Source organism: Propithecus coquereli, unplaced genomic scaffold (assembly GCF_000956105.1).
Source record: "Propithecus coquereli isolate 6110/MARCELLA unplaced genomic scaffold, Pcoq_1.0 Scaffold256, whole genome shotgun sequence".
Taxonomy (NCBI): Eukaryota; Metazoa; Chordata; class Mammalia; order Primates; family Indriidae; genus Propithecus; species Propithecus coquereli.
The window spans coordinates 2,251,254-2,275,746 of record NW_012148130.1 but is presented as its reverse complement, the minus strand read 5'-3'; the positions used below and the strand labels follow the sequence as shown (position 1 = coordinate 2,275,746).

At 40.1% G+C, this 24,493-nt stretch overlaps 1 protein-coding gene across 1 annotated transcript in view; it reads right to left on the bottom strand.

The window, feature by feature from the left end:
* MOK (MOK protein kinase) overlaps nt 1–18,548 on the bottom strand; it is a 34,654-nt gene extending 16,106 nt beyond the window's left edge. The window contains exons 1-4 of the mRNA XM_012647058.1: nt 18,528–18,548; nt 9,565–9,679; nt 4,122–4,211; nt 2,469–2,539 (exon numbers count right to left, since the gene is read on the bottom strand). Of these exons, the coding sequence (XP_012502512.1) occupies nt 2,469–2,539; nt 4,122–4,211; nt 9,565–9,626 (223 nt within the window). The 5' untranslated portion in view covers nt 9,627–9,679; nt 18,528–18,548. The remainder of the gene's footprint in view (nt 1–2,468; nt 2,540–4,121; nt 4,212–9,564; nt 9,680–18,527) is intronic.
* Nucleotides 18,549–24,493: the final 5,945 nt, after the last annotated feature.

The following is a 24,493-nucleotide window of genomic DNA, read 5'->3' as shown; positions in this document are numbered from 1 at the left end:
GGATTACAGGCGTGAGCCACCACGCCCGGCCAAGATATAACTCTTATACCAAGAGAATTATTACTAAACAAAGGAAGCAATTAATGTAGGTTTGTTTTGTTTTAAGAGAAAAGACTTCACTTTGTCGCCCAGGCTGGGGTGCACTAGGGTGATCCAAGGTCACTGCAGCCTCGAAATTCTGGGCTCAAGAGATTCTCCGGCCTCAGCCGCCCAAGTGGTTGGAACTACAGGCATGCACCATCGTGCCCAGCTATGATTATGGAGGTTCCTTAAAAAGCAAAATGTTGGCTTATTGGGAAAAAAAGAGTATTATAAATAACCTAATAAAATTTCATGGTGCTCAGTTGTATTTGATAACATACCCTGATACTCTGTTAGATACACACACACACACACACACACACACACACACACAAAAGATCAAAGTGAAAAATCTACAGAGGAATACCTCATTTATCCAGGCTATTTGGAATAAGAAGCTTAATAAGTAAAATTTCCAGATAAATGAGGTTTATTCCTTGAACATAAAACTCTTTTCTATCATAACATTTTATTTTATTTTATTATTTTTTTCGAGATGGGATCTTGCTCTGTTGCCCAGGCAAGTGCAGTGGCACTATTAGAGCTCACTGCAGCCTTGAACTCCTGGGCTCAAGTGATCCTTCCACCTCAGCCTCCCAAGTACCTGGAACTCTAAGAGTGCACCACGACGCTCAGCTAAGTTTTTAATTTTTTGTAAAGCCAGTGTCTCGCTATGTTTCTCAGGCTGGTCTTGAGCTCCTGGCCTCAAGTGATCCTGCCTTCTTGGCCTCTAAAAGTGCTGGGATTACGGTCATCAGCCACCGTGCCCAGCCTGTAACCATTTTAAACAGAAATCTTAAAAACATTTATTCACTTGCCCACTTCAGTAATCAGTGTTTACTGAGGTGGTGTGGTTTCCACAATCCTTAACACGCCTATGCTGTCTCTAACCTCTCTTGGGAAATCTGGAAGCTGACAGCTGTTTGCCCAGACTGCCCTCATTTTTTTGGTTCTCATGTACATGTTTTGTGTCTTCAGTCTCCTCCCCCATTAATGGACTATCACCTGTCACTTTCTGCTACTGCTGGTGGCCAAGTTCTAGAAGCTTCTTCTATCTAATAACTCTATTTTTAATGCTTTTAGACCAAGAAACCAGATAACTAAGTTTGTTAGAATTGTACTTAAAATAAGTTTAAACAGATTACTAAGTGAAGGGCTCACCTATGAATAACATGCACAAAGCCTATAACATAGAAGAAATACCACACATTCTCAGATACAAAAGCAATCTCCTGTTTTCCCAAAAAGATCTAAAAGTTTATTGACCAACATGTATATGTGAACTTTTATGGATATAGAAAAACTTGCCTGCTTATACTATTTATTTTATTAGTAATTTACTATCACACACACTTTAAATCATTTAATAAAATACATTAATTTTGATACAATGCTTTTTTTCCATTCTCCCACTTAATAAAAATAATTTTATTTGAACTCTTCATATGTATTTTCAACATCAGTGTCTTCTTCATCACAAAAATAGCTTATTGAGTTTTCCATAGCCCTTCATATTCAGTTTGCCCTAACCTGTAATGATTCAGGAGTTTTAAAATCATCTATGATGCTGTCACTAAAATTTGATTCTAAGTCATAAGTAGTCACTCCCATGACAGTAGGGCAGTTGATGTTTTTTATTTGTCCTCTAGGTATAATGTGATCTATAAAATTTAGTATTTGCTGTGCTGCTTTCTTAGTGATATCTACAAGGTCCCTTTGTCCTGACAGCTAACACAATCATGAGAGCAGACGCTCAGGAACATTTGCTCAGTGTGGGCTGGCTGCCTGCCTCCTCTTCTGGTCCCCTCAGGAGACCTCTACAAGCACCCTGCCCAGGGCTGTCTCAGGTGGAATGTGTTTCCTAAACAGAGCTTGATTGTTCAAAAAAAGAGATGAATGAGCACCCTGGAATACAGGAGGCTTTGTAAAGATCCAAATAGAAGGCGATTCCCTCTAGTGTGAAGGATTATTTGGAGGGAAGCTCTGCCTTATTTTGAGGCACAGAACAGAGTGTCAAGCAACAGCAGGGCCTGGGAAGAAGAGTGACCCTCAGAGTCAGATGGGCCTGAGCGCACATGACCATGGTGAGGGAGGCCCAGGCTGGGGGTGCTCTGCCATGCAGCTGCCCCTGCTGCCTTCAGCACCGTCCTTGCCCAAATCGAACGGTCACCCAGTGGGCCTTCTGGCTTTACTTCTTGTTTGCAGCCATGTGCCGAGTGGATGACATGCCAGAACAGTGCTCCCCGAGAGTGAAGTAGTCCTGCACAAGGTATTTCTACATAACTACTGCACTGTAGGGACTAAGGATTCTGAGAACTACGACGAGCACATATGAACTATAAGCCTTAAAGAGGATCTCAGATTAGCTTTCAAATTGTTCTACATACCTCGTATTAGCTCATAAATATTCATGTCCATAAGTTCACATATTAGTGCAAGAGAACCAGATTTTCTGTCGCTGAAGAAGAAAGCAGGTTTTTAAAATGATTTTTCTTGTCTTAATCAGAAAATATAATCAAATATTTAATTCATTTGTAAACATTTCTGATAAACATAAGGCACTTCTACATCAGACAAAGACTGCAGTATAATTACTGAAACAGTAGAGGCTTTGCTTTTAAATCAATATTTCAGGTAAAATTAATTTAAAATACTAGTAAAACCCTACTTTGAGCAAAATTCTAAATGTCCTTTTTAAAAAAAAGAGATATGTCTTGAAAATACAAAATTAACTATCAGCAAAAAGAAGAAAAAAGTTTGGGGAGTTGGCTAAGCAAAACAATAAAAGAAAAAAGAAGTTAATTCATGTTCTATGACTGCAAATTTGGCTTTAATTTACCTGAATTACTTCCATGTAATTGGGATAACTTACAATGGGAGAGCAAAACCCAAAACTAGTCAGGAGAAAAAAGGAGAGAAAGAGGCGTCACACCACACCCGTGTGATGTCTAAGCCTGACACTGAGTGGGAACAGAGGATTCCGGCTGAGCCACCAGCTTCTCCTGAGTCCAAGCAGGCCCTTGAAGAGTGTTCTGAGCCCTGAGCAGGGAGCCTGCTCTGGGTTCCTCCAGTCTGGCTGGAAGGGGTCCTACTACCTCTTGGCTGTTATGAGGCCCAGTGAGATTCTGGACAGAAGTGCTTTGTAAAGTACATGTGAAGCACATGACATACACACAGTGTTGTGACTACTACATACAAACTGCAATCTCTGGACCTGGCCCAAACTGACTTCTAAGAACACTCTAGGCCAGGAAGCCACACAGCTGTGAAAAGACATTTCATTTTGAGCTTAAAACTGTTCCATCCTCTGATTAAAATCTACTGGACTTTAACTGGCAGAGACGAGTTGCTTGGCTGACCTTATAGGTCAGGCTCCCCCCAGAGCTGCAGTGAGACTTCTACACTGAGATACACCTTCTCAGAGTGGCAGTGCCCCTCCAGGTCCCGAAACCCTGCAGCCTGACTCCCTGCTTCACTGAGGCCCAGAAGCACAGCACAGAGCTGCCAGGGAGAAGGCTTCCCAGGCCTGGGCAGGCACCTAGGGACAAGCTGTGCTCTGCCTTCTTGACTGGTAGGTAAACCTTATGGAAACTATTCTATAATTAGAAGAGAAATTTTTAAATACCCAGAAATGATATCAATTATACTAAGAAAGGCTGCAGGAGACTGTGTAGAAATGGTAACTGGCAGGGACAAAGTGAGGACACACACTCCCTGAAATAACACAACGGTGCTTTCCCAGTAAGTGACCATTCGCACTCAAGGGTTCAGAAGCTTAACTGAGTGAGCTACACGAGACGAACTCAGCACGGTTTGTATGCTTTTATGATAGGGAGCCACCTAAACAGAGGCATTTCCACATTAGGAATCCGATACACATTTGTCAAAACAAAAATGTGATTTAAGATGAAGTCAAAATTGTTACTCTCCGAGCTACAAAGCAAATATTTTTAAAATGCCTACCATGGTTTTCTTTCCTAAAAAGAGATTTAGCATTTTCAGCAAATTTAGATAACTTTTCAAGCTCCAGGTATACTTACAAAACCACTTCATGCAGCGTAAGAATGTTTGGGTGTGGGTGCAGGCGCCTCAGTGCTTGTACCTCTCGTAGGTTGTTCACTTGCTCAACACTATCGTGCAAGCACAAATAAAGAACTACGTCACAATTTAGGTCAACTCTAAAACTAGGGCTATTAAGTCACTATTTATTATCTATGATCACAATTCACAAACTCACAAATATTTCAAGCAAGTTAATCAGGTTTTATTTCTCCCATCAGAAACTAAAGGTAAGCATATCTCATTTCTGCATTATCTTATAAAAATCGAGGTTCTTCTTTTAGGTTTTTTATTATTTTTTGCGAAAATCAAAGTTCTTATAGCTTAGAACATACATTAAAGTTTTTCTCATCAAAGATCCTGAAAGAATCCTTGATAGTTTCCTTCACATTTATTAATAAGTATGGACATAGATATTAAAATTTCTGATTAAATTTATTAGTACGATTTATTATTGAGATTAATAATTAAAATGTATTAATTAGTTTATGGGAACGACCCACCTGAGCAATGTGTATATCTCTGAAAATAAGCGTTTCAAAGTTCAAGGAATAGACCCCTGACTCCTCATCTTTAGTGATGGCTAGACAATTTTTCTCCATTTCATTCACCTGGTGACAGGTGTGCTATCGGCAGGTGTGTCTTATTGCAGGCTCTTGTTTATGAGGAGTGTTCTGCCTGACACAAGTCATGCTAACACAACCGCAGTCAGGCCCAAGGCCTGAGGCTGGCTGCCACTGCCCTCCAGACAGACCCCTTTCAAGAGACACACCTCAGTATGGTGGGCCTGTGAGGTCATAGCCAACTGAACGACTTGATCCACCAGGGACTTCCATCTCAGAGGCTCCGAAAGGAACTAATCGTAGAAGTATTCTTTCTTTCAACTGGCAAAATTCTGTTCTACCAACTTTTAACATATAGTAGAAAGCTCAGCATTTGGTTATTCAGAGAGTGGTTATACCCAATTATATTATGTAGTTTTAAATTGATATAGCTAAATATCTTAGGTCACTCTCATGCGAGCCAACAAATGGGAGCCTGATATGATGGCCTGAATACTCTAAGATCATTTCCAACTAAAAGTTTTAGCTCCTCTTTTGTTACTACCCCCTATTTCCTCCCTCACACCCAGGATGGTATTCAAAATGTTAGCAACCTACACCCCAGGGCAACAACCAATCAGAAAAGATACAGCCCACAATGCTGAAGCCAGGTCCTAAAGGCAGCACGAACCCTAGGGGAGGTCTGGGGAGTGCTGGGCAAGGGGCCAGGCGGCACTCAGCAGGCTCAGGACATCAGCCATTCACCAACTAAAATATGAGTTGTTCAATATTCTAATAACCATCATGGCCATATTGGCATGTACCAGGACCAGATCAAAACCTTGTCCGTTCATTACATCATCTCATGCCTCCCAAGCTCAGTACCCCCCACCCCTACTCCTCACCAGCACCCACAGAGCCAGTGCCTGCCTTAGTGCCTCTACACAGTGCTTCCCAAAACGTGTCCAACAGAACATTATTTCTCTGGGAAATGCTTTGTGAGGAAATTGCACGTTCAAAAAGCTTGAGAAATGGGACTATTCTAGTCCTTCTCGGAAAGCCATAATTTCTAATTGATATTAAAAGCTCTCAAAAACCCTGCAAAATAAAGAGACAGTGTATCTTTATTTAAACAAACATTTCCAAAACTCTTTGGCCCTGGATCCTTTCTTTACATACTACCTAGTTACCATCTGTAGAACTAGGGTTCCAGAGAACATACCACTGCAGACCATCCTCTGAGTGACAAATGGAAATAGCTTTTTTCTCCCTGGAGCAGGGGAGGTGAATAAAGACACCGATGAGGCAAAAGGAAAACAAAAAATCATGTCAAACATTTCTTTGGGGGCACTTACGCAATTACAGAGCATCTCTTGAGCTCCGTCCCTGGGATCTGCATGGGGAAGAGGCGACTAAGGCTTTTATTCATGGTCCCACACCCGGAGGGGTCCTTGATTCAGGACAAGGATGCTGAAGAAGTCCCACCACTCCACCTAGTAACTGTCATGCCTCTGCCCGTGGCATGCTGTAGGTCAGTATGCCTGGCTCCAATAATTAATATTTTATAGGCTATGCAGAAATATTGTTTCTCTTTAAGGTTTCACTCACTTATTTTAGCATTCATGAGGGGATCCTGAATGCAGAAATTACTACTGTATTCTAATGATGACTGTCTATTCCCTTCATCCCTCCTACATTTATTATTTGACATTCTTCTATCAGGAAGAATTGTCCCTTCGTCCCAACTTATATATTCACTTAGTCATTCATTTATATCAATATGTCTTCACAGTTATTGAATACAAAGATAGAAAGATAAGTAAGATAGATGAGATAGATGAGAGGGGTTGGTATATATACACACTAGCTCAGGATGCCTAGTAGCAGTGAGCAACCCAGTGCCAAGATCTTGTTCTCTAAATACCTTTCTCCAATAAAAGGAACCAGGGCTCCTTACAGAAATGGCAGAATCTAGGCCTGGGGCAGGGAAAATACAAGATGAGCCTAGAAAATCTTATAGTGCCAAAAAGTTTTAAAAAAGAAAAGAAAAAGGGCCGGGTGCGATGGCTCATGTAATCCTAGCACTCTGGGAGGCCGAGGCGGGCGGATCGTTCTGAGCTCAGGAGTTCAAGACTAGCCTGAGCAAGAGCGAGACCCCGTCTCTACTAAAAATAGAAAGAAATTGGCCAAACAACTAAAAACAGAAAAAAAAAAAAAATTAGCCAGGTATGGTGGCGCGTGCCTGTAGTCCCAGCTACCTGGGAGGCTAAGGCAGGAGGCTCGCTTGAGGCCAGGAGTTTGAGGTTGCTGTGAGCTAGGCTGGCACCACAGCACTCGCCCCAGGCAAGAGAGTGAGACTCTGTCTCAAAAAAAAAAAAAAAAAAAAAAAAAAAAAAAGGATAGGGCTTATCAAAAGAATATGAAAGCCAACCTGAAAAGGGTCCCCATGGCCAAAGCTGGAGCAATTTGAGCAAAAAATAGTTATAGTATTGGATTATAATCTCCTGTGGTTTTTAACGTATATGTTGGAAGCAAATGAGAACTCACAAGGTAAAACTCAAAGTCCCATTCTCCTTGAGTTTGGACTACGTAAGTTAGCAGGTCGTGCTTTCCTAGGGCACATAAGAGATGCCTGTCAAGATTGGGCACTAGACTCCATCCCTGGTTCCACACATCAAACCACCACAAACTACCACTAACCTAGAGCAAGTATACCTCCTTTTGAGTAAAGCCTATACATGAAACTGTGATTGACACAACAAAGAAAACTCTGTAACTAATCCCCTCCACATATACAAACTTTTTAAAAAAATAAAGTAATACCAATTCAGTGGTATTTTATTAAAGACTTTTCCTTATTATAGATTTTTAAAAGAAAAATATGTGTTCTAATTAAATGATTTTAAAGTTCAAGGCAAAGAACATTGTTTCTAAAATACAAGTGATTACACATACAGTAACGGAGGCTACCATCATGCTAGCTTTCTGTTTACTCCCTCGTTTAGTCTTCAGGCACCTCATGACAAGGAAGGCTCAGGCAGAAAAGGCACTTTTGGTGTGTTGGGGATCGGGCAGGTGGCAGATCCAGGATGTGCTTCACCACCAGGAAATCCCATCCCTTAGTCCAAGGAACTAAGGAGGTATGAGAATGAACTTCTCTAGATAAATCCAGTGTTCTCCATCCTCCAAAGAACTGCTCCTTAGAAGATCCTAATTTTCTTTGATAGAGATCTCTCCAAAATGTTACAGATATCTCTACCTTCCTGAAGACGCATCTGTGACCAAGTGACTCATCTGTGATGCAGCCTCTCCTTGACAGTCGATTCAACGGAGTGAATGTGACCATGCATTATTCTGGCAAAGCAACAATCTCCAAAGTGCCTGAAGTCTGTAGGCTATTTGTCCGGTCTACTTTTTATACTTAGTTCTTCACCAAAATAATAGCTGGCATGTCCTGTTGATGTACGTACTTCCATCCGCCTCTGAACCTGACAGTGATCATCTCACAGGATTCTGATCGTCTCTCAAGGTGCGAATGCACTGCATCCTTCTGCTCAAAGTCCTACACTGGCAACTTTGGGTTTACAGTGGATTTCTCAAAGGTAGCTATTCAGGGAAGTCTGCTCTTTAGATACAGAATAATCAGTACATGGCGCATCAAATTCTCTCTCATGAGTAGTTTAAAGATAAAGACGGCATGGGGGGAGGAAGACAGAGACAGAGAATGTAGAATACATAGAGGAAGCAGTTCCAGACGAAGAAACGCAGAAGACCCAGTCGCTTCAGAGTCTTGGTAGTGGACACTGTCACATGCTTTGGGCAGTGAAAAATGAGGATTTTGCTTTAGTAGAATCTGGATTCAAATTTGGCTCAGCCCACCTAGTGATCTCCAGCAACAATTGTCAAATTACTTCACATCTCTGAGCACCTCTCCTCATTGAAAAACAGCGATGATAACTACTCTGTCTGGATGTCATGAGGATGAAATTACTGTTCTCAATACCCTTTGACATGATTAATTGTCTTATACTTCTTTTCTTTGATCTGAGAAACAATTTTGTATACTAAAAGTCTGAAATCAAGGTTTATACCCCAAAACACTTCCTAAGGCTCTGCATCAATATGGGAAAATTATAATACTATGTTGTTTTAAAAAATTACTTTGGCTATATAGAGGCTTCGATTCCTTTGATATTAAAAAAAGAAAACAAAAGAAAAGAGAAAGCTGGGCTTTAATCCTCTTCGTTTTAGTTTAACAGTTACAATGAAGACAGTATTGACTTCATTACTCTGACAGAGTTTCCCAATCACATCTGGGTTTTGACTCAGTAGTGGGATACATGCTAAGAAGCTGACAAACTCCAAGACGTTAAGAGGCTGCTCTGAGGAAAAAGCCACAGCAGTCCACCAAGGGAGTGACCAAGAACTACAGTTCCGGGCTCCATAAACAGCACTCCTGATCACGCCCAGGGAATACATTTTTCCATCTTCCCCTGGCAATGATTTTTCAACATATCAATATACTAATTAACCCACAATTAATTAAATTGTAAGGACCTCTAATACATTCTAAGGTTTCATTTATAGAAGCTCAACACATGCACACACTCACACTTGTTAGGAATACAAAGACTGTTTAAAGTGAGGCATACTTTATAACTTAATTTTTTGTGGCCATCTATCATTGATATCACAGTAAACCTGGATGTGAGTAAACTCCAGTATGATAAACATTAGTGCATAATCCTTACTACCCAAAGAATTTTGATTATATTTCACATATTATTAAATGAATAAAATTTTCCCATTAATATTAAGTTGCCCTTATTGACTTAAACCTATATCTATATTAAGTCTTAAATTTACATCTCTGATTGCCTACCTTTCAAAGCGCTGTTTCATTTGTTTACATGCATAGTAGTTTCCATCTCTCAGGCTCTGCATCTTTATAACTTCAGAAAACGTTCCCTCTCCTATTTTGCCAATTGCTTTATAGTCTATAAATTAAAAAAGTATAAAAACAAAAATCTTATTTATGCATATATTTTGTATTCACTTCTAGACAGCAAACATTTTATTTGTAAGATAGTTTAACAGCCGCATTTTGAGAATTGTTTCTCCTATTTTTGTAAGGTTTAGTGTTCCCCTCACTTTAGGAGAAGGTGGGTTGCATGTTGACAACAAAGCACCGTTTCCTCCTGGTCTATGCTCTCCTTGGTACAGTGGGAACCACATTACCCAAATCCTGGCCAGCAATGAGAGGCTCAGCTACTCCACAAGATTCAGAAAGCAGAAGAGCAGTGGAGACCAGGATTATTCTAGCAGGAGAGGGCAGGAGCGTGAGCTTTGCACTGCATAGATGTCACATTATACCACCAGCTTCTGAGCATTCTCCTGAAATTCACCCTCCCTGGTCCTACGGAGACCCAGCTGATCTGCAGCAGTTCCTGTAATTCTTGTATTTCTTAACTTTCTGAAAGCTAACAGCAGCTTCCCCTGGCTATGCTGCCACCACCATCACCCCCAGCCCTGATATTCATTTTGTAAGCCTCTAATTCACTATGTTAAATGACTTCCTGCTTGAAATACCTAGTGTAGTTTCTGTTTTCCTGACCAAAACCTAACTGACACCAAATGAATACACTGAAGTGTGAACAAAAACCTATAATATGTGGCTTTGGCTTAGTCATTAGGTGGCAGAGAACCAGCTGGAATGCCGGACAGCCTGGTACATCAGGACAAAATATCGCCCCTGATGAATGTCTGCCTGCAGCAACTGTAGCCTCTCATGGACCAAGTGTCCACTGAGCCTGCTGTCCTAGGGAAAGTGGTGGGAAGAGTCAGAGTGGTGGACTGTGTTGAATATTAATGACTGCCTTAGCAAAGATACTTCAAGACAGAGAAAAGCACAGGCAAGAATTGCTACTTTTCAAACAGAAATGGAAGAAGTAGTACAGTCCAGAGAGCAAAAGTCTCAATGGGTTGGAAGTTTCTACAACCCAAATAATAGGAGATTAAGACTACAAAAAACCTTGGCAGAGAGCAGTCTGTAAGACTTCTCAGTTGAACAAATGGTCAGCCTTGCAGCAAAGATCACGGGAAGTTACTACCCCTACTCCCTCAGGCATTTCTTTCAGAGAGCTTCAAGGAAGCACCTATAAATTGAGAACCAAAAGCATAAGAGCAAGACCACAAAGAAACAAAGCAGGCTTGAGAGCTATGTCTAAAAGAGAACCTTGATTGTGGAACTGCCCAAAAGCAAACAAATCAGAAATCTTCAAACATCACTTATACTGCCGCAGAAACAAGCCTGGACTAAAAAAACCCCTTCACCTTCAGGCCCCAAACTTGCATCAGCACAAAGCAGGCTTTTGCTTTTTAATATAAGAGATGGGGGGGGGTCTCACTATGTTGCCTAAGCTGGCCTTGAACTCCTGGGCTCAAGTGATCCTCCCACGTCAGCCTCCAGAGTAGCTGGGACTACAGGTGTGTGCCACCATGCTCAGCTCACAGGCTTTAAAAACTGTGCAGTGCTGAAGGAGGGCACTCTCTTCAGTACTCCTTTCCATATGCGCATTTTGAATACCCTATCCGAATTCTGATTTGAACAAACCATCAGCAAAAAGGTACTAATTTTTTAGAAGTGATAATGGTTATGTCAAAAAATGAAAAACATTCTTATCTGTTAGCAAGAAATACTGAAGTATTTCCAGGTGAAATGATATGATGTTTGGGATTTATTTTAAAATACCCCTGAATGTTCCCATTCACTATTGCTGAAAGTATCAACTGGTATGGTCTTTTTAGAGGGCAATTTGACAATACCTATTAAATCTTTGAGATGTGCATACTCTTTTTTTTACCCAGCAATTCCAATTCTAGAACTTATCACATAAAATAAACTTGCTCAAGTATGTATGATAGGAGGATGTTAGTGTACCATTATTTAATAGGGTAAAACTGATAACCCAAATACCCCCCAGAAGGGAACTGGGTTAATTAAATGTGGTTTATCCATATAATAGGATATACTGTAAATATTTTTTAAAAGACACAAATCCTTAAAAAATAATGTCTATAAAAACCATACAAACACACACACACATGCACACAGGCACACAATTAACACTGGCTCTCTCTGAGGGGTAAGGTTACAGGTGTTCCATTTTCTAAGTTAGATATTTTCCATAATTTTTTTTTTGAGACAGGGTCTCACTCTGTCAACCAGGCTGGAGTGCAGCGGTGTGATCATATCTCACTGCAGCCTCAAACTCCTGGGCTCAAGAGATCCTCCTACTCTCCCAAAGTGCTTGGATTAGAGGTGTGAGCCACCACACCCAAGCCCATAATGTTATTTTTTTATGAAAGCATTATTTGATTTAAAAACAACAATAAAAACTAAAGAAAATACTCCAGAAAAAAATAGTGGTGGGGAAAATAGCAAAATGTTGATAATTGTTGAAACTAGGTGATGGATTCACATGAGGGTTCACTATACTGTTTTCTATACTTCTGTCATGCCTGAAATTTTCCATACTAAAAACAAAAAAGGAAAAACAAAACCTCCTATACATGATCCTCTATGTTCATACCCTCTTTCAACTAGCCAGAAGACTCCTAGGAGACCTGAGAGCCAGGAGATAAAGATGGTGGAAAAGCAACCCAGAAAAGACTTCCAACCAGGAATGCCCACATAGCACTTTACATGAACAAAAAAAACACTTTTCTTGTATAAAGCCCCTGATAGGCTGGGCATGGTGGCTCACACCTGTAATCCCAGCACTTTGGGAGGCCGAGGTGAGGGTATTAATTGAAGCCAGGACTTCGAGGCCACCTTGGGCAACATAGTGAGATGCTCATCTCTACAAAAAAATAAGAAAAATTAGCCAGGCATGGTAGTGCACACCTGTAGGGCTAGCTATTCAAGAGGCTAAGGCAGCAGGATTGCTTTTCAAGGCTACAGTGAGTATGCAATGTGTCACTGTACTCCAGCCTAGGTGACAGAGTGAAACCCTGTCTCTTTAAAAAAAAAAAAAAAAGCCTTGATATTTGGGGAGTTTATCCATTATAACATCTACTGAGCATTACCTTAACTATTTAATAATATCCTTAAATATATAAAATCATAATTTATAAAACAAAAATAGATTGACAGACTTTTGAGAAGAGTAATTCATACTTGCAAGATTTCACATTAAAAAATTGGCTATTCAAGAAACATTCAGTGGGCCGGGCGCGGTGGCTCACACCTGTAATCCTAGCACTCTGGGAGGCCGAGACGGGTGGATCGTTTGAGCTCAGGAGTTCGAGACCAGTCTGAGCAAGAGCGAGACCCCGTCTCTACTAATAAAATATAAATAAATTAGCTGGACAACTAAAAATATATATAGAAAAAATTAGCCGGGCATGGTGGTGCGTGCCTGTAGTCCCAGCTACTTGGGAGGCTGAGGCAGTAGGATTGCTTGAGCCCAGGAGTTTGAGGTTGCTATGAGCTAGGCTGACGCCATGGCACTCACTCTAGCCCGGGCAACAGAGTGAGACTCTGTCTCAAAAAAAATAAAAAAATAAACAGTCAGTGACCTTGTCTACAAAAATTCAATCTACACAGAATTTCTCTGAACATGTTTATATTTCATCCTATTTTCAGGTTATTAAATTAGCCTGTTACTGTTTCATGGATGCACTAGCAACTGTGGCAAGGGGAGGGGAATAAATGGACAAGGCTTTGCACAGACCTAAGGCCCCTGTGTAAACAAAGCAGCAAGCCAGTAAGTTTTACACATCAGGCCTTTACTTGAGCTTTTGTTTGGGTTTCAACCAAAAGAGGATCTTACCTAAACAGAAATGCAACTTGCCCCTCCTGCACAGGAGCATCGGGTGTTTTTCTGAGGCCAGGGCCCAGCCTGAGCCTGGCCAGCAGGGACGGATGGTGTTCCTTAGGAATTTCCCCTTGACTGGGCAGAAGGTCTGTTAGCTACTGGCTGTTGTGGTTTACAATCCAAATCCCTGCTGGATCCCAACTCATTTTTTTATTATAGCAGAATTTTAAACTATTTAGCTTGCCTCCACTTTATTTTGCTATGTTTTATTTTAACATATTTTACTTCTTTTCACTTTCATTCTAGTACTAGGCATGTCAATCATGTGCCGGAGCAGCCATGTTCTGTTCCCGCCCTTTTGTAGTCACAACTGACTGGGCAAGAAGAGCAAGCAGCAACCAATATGGTGGTCAAGCTGAGGAGGCTCCACCCAAAAGGGCAGAAAAGTGGATCACAAGTTCTTACAGGCATATGAATTCATAAGTTTGCAGAGAGTCAAGCTGTGAACAATGGGAACAAAAGCTAAAAGTTATGAGACAGGAAGAGACTCAAGGGGCCATAAATGGGCAAGACTTATAACTCAACAATACAAAGACAAATAACCCAATTAAAAGGTGGACAAAAGATTTGATAGCCATTTCTCCAAAGAAGACATAAAAATGGCCAATAGCCATGAAAAAATGCTCAAGATCATTAGTCATTAGGGAAATGCAAATCAAAACAATGATGAGATCCCACTACACACTCCCTAGTAATGACTAGAATAAAAGAGAGATAATAACAAGTGTTGATGAGGATGTAGAGAAATTGAATCCTCATACATTGCTGGATGGAATGTAAAATGGTGTAGCCAGTGTGGAGAACAGTTTGGCAGTTCTTCAAGATGTTAAACAGAGTTACCATGTCACCCAGCAATTCTACTCCTACATATATACCCAAGAGAAATGAAAACATATGTCCAACAAAAACCTGTACATGAATGTTCACAGTGGCATTATTCATAATACCCAAAAGGTGGAGACAACACAAATGTCCATCAATGGATGAATGGAGAAACAAAATGTGGTCTATCGGCCGGGTGCAGTGGCTCACGCCTGTAATCCTAGCATCTGGGAGGCCGAGGCAGGCGGATCGTTCTGAGCTCAGGAGTTCGAGACCAGCCTGAGCAAGAGCGAGACCCTGTCTCTACCAAAAATAGAAATAAATTAATTGGACAGCTAAAATATATACAGAAAAAATTAGCCGGGCATGGTGGCGCATGCCTGTAGTCCCAGCTACTCGGGAGGCTGAGATAGTAGGATCGCTTGAGCCCAGGAGTTTGAGGTTGCTGTGAGCTAGGCTGAGGCCACGGCACTTGCCCCAGGCAAGAGAGTGAGACTCTGTCTCAAAAAAAAAAAAAAATGTGGTCTATCAATACAATGGAATATTATTCAGCCATGAAAAGGAATGAAGTACTGACACATGCTACAACACGGATGAAGCTTGTAAACATTATGCTAAGTGAAATAAGTCAGGCACAAAATGCCATATATTGTAAGATTCCACTTCTATGGAATGTCCAAAACAGGCAAATTCATACAGACAGAAAATAGATTAGTGCTTGCCTAGGATTGACCCCACGTGGTGGAGTGTGGGATAAATGGGGAATAACTGCTAACGGGTAACAGATTTCTTTCTGGGATGATGAAAATGTTTAAACATTAGATTATGGTGATAGTTATACGACTTAGTAAATAGCCTTAAAAACCACTGAACCATATACACTGAAAACCAAAAACACTGAAATGGATGAACTTCACAACCTTCTAAGCTTGAATCAGGAAGAAACAGAAATCCCGAACAGACTAATAACAAGTAGTGAGATTAAATCAGTAATAAAAAAAACTCACCTCCCAAAAAAGCCCAGGACTAGATCGATTCACAGCTGAATTCTACCAGACCTACAAAGAATTGGTACCTATGCTACTGAAACTGTTCCATAACATTGAAGAGAAGGGAATCCTCCCTAATTCATTTTAAGAAGTCAGTATCACTCTGATACCAAAGCCAGAAAAGGACACACCAAAAAAAAAAGAACATCACAGACCAATATCCTTCATGAACATAGATGTAAAAATCCTCAACAAAATACTAGCAAACTGATCCCAAGAACACATCAAAAAAAATAATTCGCCACAATCAAGTGGGTTTCATCCCAGGGATGCAAGGATGGTTAAACATACGTAAATCAGTAAATGTGATTCACTACATAAACAGAACTAAAAACAAAATAGATGCAGAAAAAGCATTCAATAAAATCCAGCACCTCTTCATGATAAAAACTCTTAACAAACTAGGCACAGAAGGAACATACCTCAAAAAAATAAAAGCCATATATGACAAAGCCACAGCCAACATCATGCTGAATGGGGTAAAATTAAAAGCATTCCCCCTAAGAACTGGGAAAAGACAAAGATGTTCACTTTCACCAATTCTATTCAACATAGTACTGGAAGTCCTAGCCAGAGGACTCAGGCAAGAGAAAGAAATAAAGGGTGTCCAAATCAGGAAATAGGAGGTCAAACTATCCCTGTTTGCCAATCATATGATCTTAGATCTAGAATACCCTAAAGACTCCTCCAAAAGACTCCTAGAGTTGATAACTAAATTTGTTAAAGTCTCAGGTAACAAAATTAATGTACATAAATCAGCAGCATTTCTATACATTAATAACAGCCAAGCTGGGAATCAAATCAAGAAAGAACTCAATACCATTTACAATAGCTGCAACACAACAAAACAAAAGAAAAAAAGAAAAAGGAAAAAAAAAACCCCTAGGAATATATTACACTTAACCAAGGAGGTAAAAGATCTCTACAAGGAGAGCTACAAAATACTGATGAAAGAAATCACTGATGGATGACACAAACAAATGGAAAAACATCCCATGCTCATGGATTGGAAGAACCAATATTGTTAAAATGTCCATATTGCCCAAAGCGCTTACAGATTCAATGCAATTCCCATCAAAATGCCAATGTCATTTTTCACAGAATTAGAAAAAACAATCTTAAATTTCATATGGAATCGAAAAAGAGCCTGAATAGCCAAAGCAGTCCTAAGCAAAAAGAACAAATCTGGAGGCATCACAGTACCTAACTTCAAATTATACTACAAGGATATACAAACGAAAACAGCATGGTACTGGTATAAAAGGAGACACATAGATCAATGGAACAGAATAGAGAACTGAGAAATAAAATCATATACCAGCTAGGCACGATGGCTCACATCTGTAATCCCAGCACTTTGGGAGGCTAAGGCAGGAGGACTGCTTCAGGCCAAGAATGTGAGACTAGCGTGGGCAACATAGAGAGACCCCATCTCTACAAAAAAAAAATACAAAAATTAGCAGGGCATGGTGGCACACCTGTAGTCCCAGCTACTTGGGAGGCTGAGGTGGGAGGATTGCTTGAGCCCAGGAGTTTGAGGTTGCAGTTAGCTATGATGATGCCACTACACTCTAGCCTGGGCAACAGAGCAACATCCTGTCTCAAACAAACAAACAAAAACCCTTACACACCTACAATCAACTGATCTTCAACAAAGCAGACAAACATGTACACTGGGGAAAAGATGCCCTATTCAATAAACGGTGCTGGGAAAATTGGACAGCCACATGCAGAAGAATTAAACTAGATCCCTATCTCTCATCATACACAAAAATTAACTCAAGATGGATTAAAGACTTACATGTAACACTTGACACCATAAAAATTCTAGAAGAAAACTTAGAAAAAACTCTTCTGGACATCGGTCTAGGCAAAGAATTTATGACTAAGACCCCAAAAGCATATACAACAACAACAAAAATAAAGAAATGGGACTTAATTAAACTAAAAAGTCTCTGTAGAGCCAAAGAAATAATCAACATAGTAAATAGGCAACCTACAGAATGGGAGAAAATATTCACAAACTATACATCTAACAAAAGACTAATATCCAGAATCTACAAGGAACTCAAACAAATCAGCAAGAAAAAAACAAATAACCCCATTAAAAAGTGGGCAAAAGACATGAACAGACATTTTTCAAAATAAGATATACAAATGGCCAACAAGCATATGAAAAAATGCTCAGCATTACTAATTATCAGGGAAATGCAAATTAAAATCACAATGAGTTACCTGACCCCAGTCAGAATGGCTATTATTAAAAACTCAAAAAACAATAGATGTTGGTGTGGATGCAGTAAAAAGGGAATGTTTATACACTGTTGGTAGAAATATAAATTAATACAACCTCTAGGGAAAACAGTATGGAGATTTCTCAAAGAATTAAAAGCAGACCTGTCATTTAATCCAGCAATCCCACTACTAGGTATCTACCCAAAGGAAAAGAAGTTAGTTCAAAAAGTTACATGCCCTCTTATGTTTAACTCAGCACAATTCACATTTGCAAAGACACGTTATCAACCTAAGTGCACATCAACTGATGAGTGGATAAAGAAAATACGGTATATATATACCATGGAATACTACTCATCTATAAAAAAGAATGAAATAATGTCTTTTGTAACAACTTGGATGGAACCGTAAACGATTATCCTAAATGAAGTATCTCAGAAATGGAAAAACAAATACTGCATGTACTCACTTATAAGTGGGAGCTAAACAGTGGGTATACATGACCATACAGAGTGAATAATGGACTCTGGAGATTCATAAGGAGGGAGGGTGAAGGGGAGCAAGGGATGGAAAATTACTATGGTATACAATATACACTATTCAGGTGATAAGTATACTCAAAGCCCTGACTTCACCATTACACACTTCAACCATGTATCAAAAAACCACTTGTATTCCCTAAATCTATTCAAATAAACATTTAAAAACCAAACAAAATAAATACATAATTGGTTAACTTTATATTACAGTATGTATATTACATCTCAATAAAGCTGTTAAAACAGACAAATCAGAATAGGGTTACCCTTGGGGAGTGAGGTGACTGGAACGGGCCCAAGGGAACATTCTACTAGTCATACTCTGCTTCTTGATCTGGAAGCAGGTTACCTGGACATGTTTACTTTGTGAAAATTCACCAAGTTGTACACATAAATATAATTTATGCAGTTTTATGTATTATGTTATACTCCAATAAAAAATTAGAAAAAAAAGCCAGAGTTAGGAATAAGCAAAAAGTGTGAGGAATAGAAAAGATACACAGTAAAGATTATATTCAGGGAAAGACACAAAGAAAAACAGACTGAGAAATCCTATTAACAGCAGAACACTTGTGTTTACAAATCCCTACTGCTGAGGTCCAAACGAACTGCTTTCAATACTGCTCTAGTTCCTAAGATGACCAATTCCTTCCTGCACTTGAGTTTTCCAATTCTCAAGCCCCCCCTTAATCAGCTGTTACAGTACCTCCATATTGTGAGATATACTGAGACTCCCTTGTCCTTACAACTGAAACAGACAGAAACAATTCTCTTAAATGAGAACCAAAGGATAGAGGTCATTTCCTCAACAGTCCCCCTAACAGGAAGACGAGATGCCTTTTCTCCATGGTTAGCAAGAGAGATCCTCTTTTGGTTTTCCAAAACAGGTCTCCATCCTATTTCCCAGATGGCTTCCTTGTCCAAAATGAAACCTCTCTGGGAAGGGCTGACAGTAACACTAATATTACTTGGTCCTGGCAACTTATAAAAGTTGAAGATAAAATGCATTACATCAAAACAGAGGAAAAAAATATCACAAAAAAATAACAACAAAAACAAAAAAAGGACCACATGCAGTGGCTCACAACTGTAATCCCAGCACTATGGGAGGCCAAGACAGGAGGCCAGGAGTTTAAGACCAGCCAAGGCAACATAGCAAGACCCCATCTCTACAAAAAATTTAAAAATTAGCCAGGCATGGTGGCATGTACCTGCAGTGCCAGCTGAGGAGGCTGAGATAGCAGGATCAATTGAGCTCTGGAGTTTGAGGTTGCAGTGATCTACGATCGTGCCACTGCACTCCAGTCTGGGCAACAGAGCACAACTCTGTCTCAAAAAAAAAAAAAATTTTTTTTAAAAAGCTTAGGACAATGGAATAATATTATTTTAGTATTAAGACTATTCCATTCACATAAGGAAATCTGCACATTGAAAGCCACAGTCTGTGACAGAGCCAAGTCTCACAATTGGCTGTGTTTAGAGTGAGAAAAGGCTATCATACCAGGAAGGGCCTCTCTGCATAGCGCCTGCAGGGAGAACAACCTCAGGATGCTGAATCTCTAGATCAGCATTTTGCAGACTGAGTTCTACAAAACACTAGTAGAACCCTAATGGGTATTCCACAAAAGAGGGTTCTATGAGTAAATAAATTCAGAAAATACAGGGTTATTAAAAAGAAACATGTTTGTAGAATTCCTCAGTTCCCTTCCCGAAACATACAGATGAGTCTCCAGAGGAAGGTGGGGTATGGGAGAGACGCCCATTGTACAACCAGAAATGCCTCCACACACCGGATAACAACCCCCGGGGCTGCTCTAGATTCCCAAATTGAAGATCTTTAAACTAAGCGATTAGAATCCCTCTTAATCAAGTATTCCCTGAATAAAAAATGAACTAATCTATTAATAGCTCCCAGCTAGGCAGGGTTTCAGAACTATTCTGCCAGTTTTATGGTTTTTCACATTTGCCTTCTAAGAGAAAATGGCTAACATAAGGCAGAGGTGAGCCCCACTGAGTCTTCAAGACAGAACACAGCAGCACCCTATCCCTTCTGACAAAAAAAACAAAAGCCATGACTTGCTTTACAACTACAGTTTAACTAAATCCCAGAGCCTCTCTAAAACTGGGAACCTTCCCATTAAGTCCTAAAAGCAGGCAAGATTCTTTGGTATAGCTCCAAGAAGAGAAACTTCTTCAAAAAAAAACTAACCAAAATGCAGGAGGCCCTGGCATTTACTGCTAATTTGTCTAGTTTGGAACCTTATAAAACAATTTTGACACATTTCTTGAGAAGCCTCCAATCTTGACACTTCGTGAGAAAATTCTATAGTCTATACATCCTTCTGCTCTCACACAGACCTTCATCCTGATTTACCTGACCCCCAATCTTACTAGTAAAGGCAAAGCTGCTGCTTGCTGAGACAACACCAAAATTTTCCCCCTCTCTTAAATGGATTACACTGAAAAGCCCAGAAATTTATCTACAAGAGGATCATAGTCTTTATCATGCAGAAGAGTTCACACAGCAGGCCTGAGGCGGCTCTCCTAAGAAAGGTCTGCTTACAAGGTTGGCCCTTGGTTGGCATCCGGAACTTGCATTTCAGGAGGGTTTTCCACCATTCCTTAAATGGTGAGAGTGGCTCACTGTCCCTAATCTGCTTGTGCAAACAATATGATTTATGATAAACACCTGCTTTCCTTCAGGGAGTCTGGGATTCTGGTAAATGCTAGGCAGAAGGTGCCTATGTGACCAGCTCCCAGTAAAAATCCAGGACACTAAGTCTCTAAGGAGCTTCCCTGGTACACAGCAGTTCACACACGTTACAATTTGTTGCTGGAGGAATTAAGAGCATTCTGTGAGAGTCTACTGAGAGAGCTCTCTTGCGCCTGGTTTCACCCAGACTTTGCTCCAGGTGCCTTTTCCCTCTGCTGACTCTGCTTTGTGTCCTTTCACTGTGGTAAATACAGCTGTGAATACGACCACATGCCGAGTCCTGTGGGTCCTCCTAGCAAATCATGGAACCAGGGGTGGTTTTGGTATCCTCCTCAACGTGTAACTATGCTATACTTCAGCCTCAATGAATTAAATATCCATTTAAATTTACTATGACTAAATCATTGTGGATTTCAATACAGACTTAATTAGCACTAGCTATATGCACCAGCACCATGCCATAGCCTATAGACACAAAGATCAGTAAGACATAATCCCTAGCCTTGAGGACGTATACCATGCCCCAATTTTAGGTCTTTTCCTCATAAAAGAGAGGGTGGGAAAGCAGCAAGGAAGAACAGGAACAATTGTATTTAGGTAATATCAAAGGTCAAATTACTGAGTACATAGTGTGTAATATTGAGTCCATGGTACTTCGGATTCTAATCTCCCAGGACCAACCTGGTACACCTTCAAGCAGATGTCTTTCCTCCTATTACAGAACTGGTCACATTTCATTTTGCACCTTCTCCTCATAAAGCCGTAAGTCCCTTAAAGGCAAGGTCTACAATCTGTTCTCTTTTGTGCCTTGTACATACTCAACAAATGAATTAAAGAGGAAATACTAGGTCACATGCCTCATAATCTAATATTCCCACACTCCCCTGGACACATAGTACAGGGGGAACTTAACTGACAAATGAATCTCAAAAATTATTACTATTGATTATTTGATAACCAACCATTCTTTATTTACCTCTATGTTTTTTTAAAAGTTGGGTATTTCCAGCCAGGCGCAGTGGCTCATGCCTGTAATTCTAGCACTTTGGGAGGCTAAGACAAGAGGATTTCTTGAGGCCAGGAGTTTGAGAACAGCCTGAGCAAGAATGAGACCCCCGTCTCTACAAAAAATAGAAAAATTAGCCAGGCATGGTGGCATGTGCCTGTAGTCCCAGCTACTCAGGAGCCTGAGGCAGGAGGATCATTTGAGCACAGGAGTTAGAGGTAGCAGGGAGCTATCATGACACCCACTACATTCTAGCCCTGGTGACAGAGTGAGACCCTGTCTCACACACAAAAAAAAAGAAAAGAAAAGAAAGAAAAAGTTGGGTATTTCCACTCATATTAAGAGTGATCACTTGTCCCTTAGGTTTCTTCTTTTCCCAGGTCAGGCCATTTATATAAATGCAACATTGAGATTAAAAGGATAAGAAGAATAAAATGGCTGAAAGGATGCACCATTTTAGATTACCTTCTAAAAATTTCATAGCCCTCCAAACTGTCCTTTAGAGTATGTTTTTCCTAATTACATGCCAAGAAATTATAGATAAGGTGAACCGAGCCTTAACCAAAATCAGGTCCCAGGAAACATAAAAAACAAACAAAACCAAGCTAAATGATCATAGTTGACAGTGTTGTAAGCTTACCATAGGCCAGGCACCATTTCATCACAGGTCAATTATCAACATGACTTACCTCTGTTGATGCTGACCTTGATCACCTGGCTGAAGGAGGTAGTGTTTGTCAAGTTTCTCTATTGTAGTTATTCTTTCTTCCCTCCTTTCCATGCTCTGGAAGGAAGTCACTATGCACAGCCCACATTTAAGGAGTGGGGAGTATTGCTCCCCTCCTTGAGGACAGAGCTTCTAATAAATGATTTAGAATTCTTCTACAAAGGTTTTTCTATTCTCCCCATTTATTAACTCCTTCAATCATTTATATTACTATGGACTCATGGATATTTTATACTTTGGAATAATCCAATACAACTTTTATTTTGCTGAAATTGTTCCAGCTTTGGCCATTAAGAGATTTTTTAGTTAACTCCTGTGTCTCTTTGACATATCCCCATCAATGTGGGATTTGTTTGTTTTGGGGCGCTTCCCTAATTTTTGGCACTATAAGATCTTGTGTGTTTCCTGCCTCAGTACTAGGGTTGGCAATTTCTCCAAGGAGCCCTGGTTCCTTTTATTGAAAAATGGAATTAGATACCAAGATCTTGGTGCTAGGTGTCAGACACCATTTTTCACTTAACCATCTCAACAATCCCATGCAAAAGGGACCCCATTATCCCTCTCTTAAAAATGGGGAGCTAAGAAACAGGTTAAGTAGCCTGCCCAATATCACATCAGTAAGTGGTAGAGCAGGGCTTTAAACACAGAAGTCTGTCTTCAGAATACATTTCCTGACTACATTGCCACCACTGTCTCCCATGAGCAGAATACCACCAAAGGGACATAAATGAAGGAAGTCACACCAATGTACTTATAAGTACACTGACCTCGGTCATAGATCCTTTCCAAAATAACTGGCTCAGTTGACAAGGCCCATGAGAAATGCAGAATTTGAGAACCCTGTTCCAGATGATATAAGGGACACATTCTTTGGTATAAGGAACAGTGAAAGTGCAAACTGTGACATGCATAACCCTCACGAATAACCACTACGGTTCTGCTCAGCTTCTTTTTACTTGGTAACTTTCATACCTTCCTGTACAGTCAGTTCACCAGGCAATGCGGTCACTCTACACTCCTTGCCAATGCCTACTACACTGCTGTAACCTCATGCCTTTTACAACAGTAGTCATTTAACAAAAGAAGTGGGAATGACTGGCTCTTAAAATGCAAGTTAGAGCATGCTCACTAGAATGGCTAAAATTTAAAAGACTGACAACACTAAGTATTGGTAAGACGTGGAATAAATGGATAATAAATGGATATCTCATACATTGATAACGGAAATGAGAAATGGTATAGCTACTTGGGAAAAGTTTGGCACTGTCTTATAAAGTTAGATATATACTGACCATACATTCCAGCAATTCGACTCTTAGGAATCTACTTGAGAGAAATGAAAACTTACGTCCACACAAAACTTATACATGAATGCTCATAGCAGCATTATTCACCACAGCCAAAAATGAAGACAACCTAAATGTTCACTAACTTCTGAATGGATAAACAAATTGTGGTATATTCATATAACAGGATACTACTGAGCTGTGAACAGGACCAAACTACTTACACACACCACTACATGCATGAATTCCCAAAACATCACGCTAAATGAATGCGAGATTCAAAAGACTACATTCATTTATACACACATTTACTACATTTCATTTTTATGAAATTCTAGGAAAGGCAACATTTTAGCAACAGAAAGCCTATCGATAATCCCTGGAGCCAGGAGTGGGGGGCAGGGGATTGATTGCAAAGGGGCACAAGGGAACTTTTTAGGGCAATGGAAGAGTTCCGCATCCTGATTGTGGAAGTGGAAACAATACTATCAACATATGCCAACTTGTCAAACTATACTCTTAAAATAGGTGAATTTTATTATGTGCAAATTATAC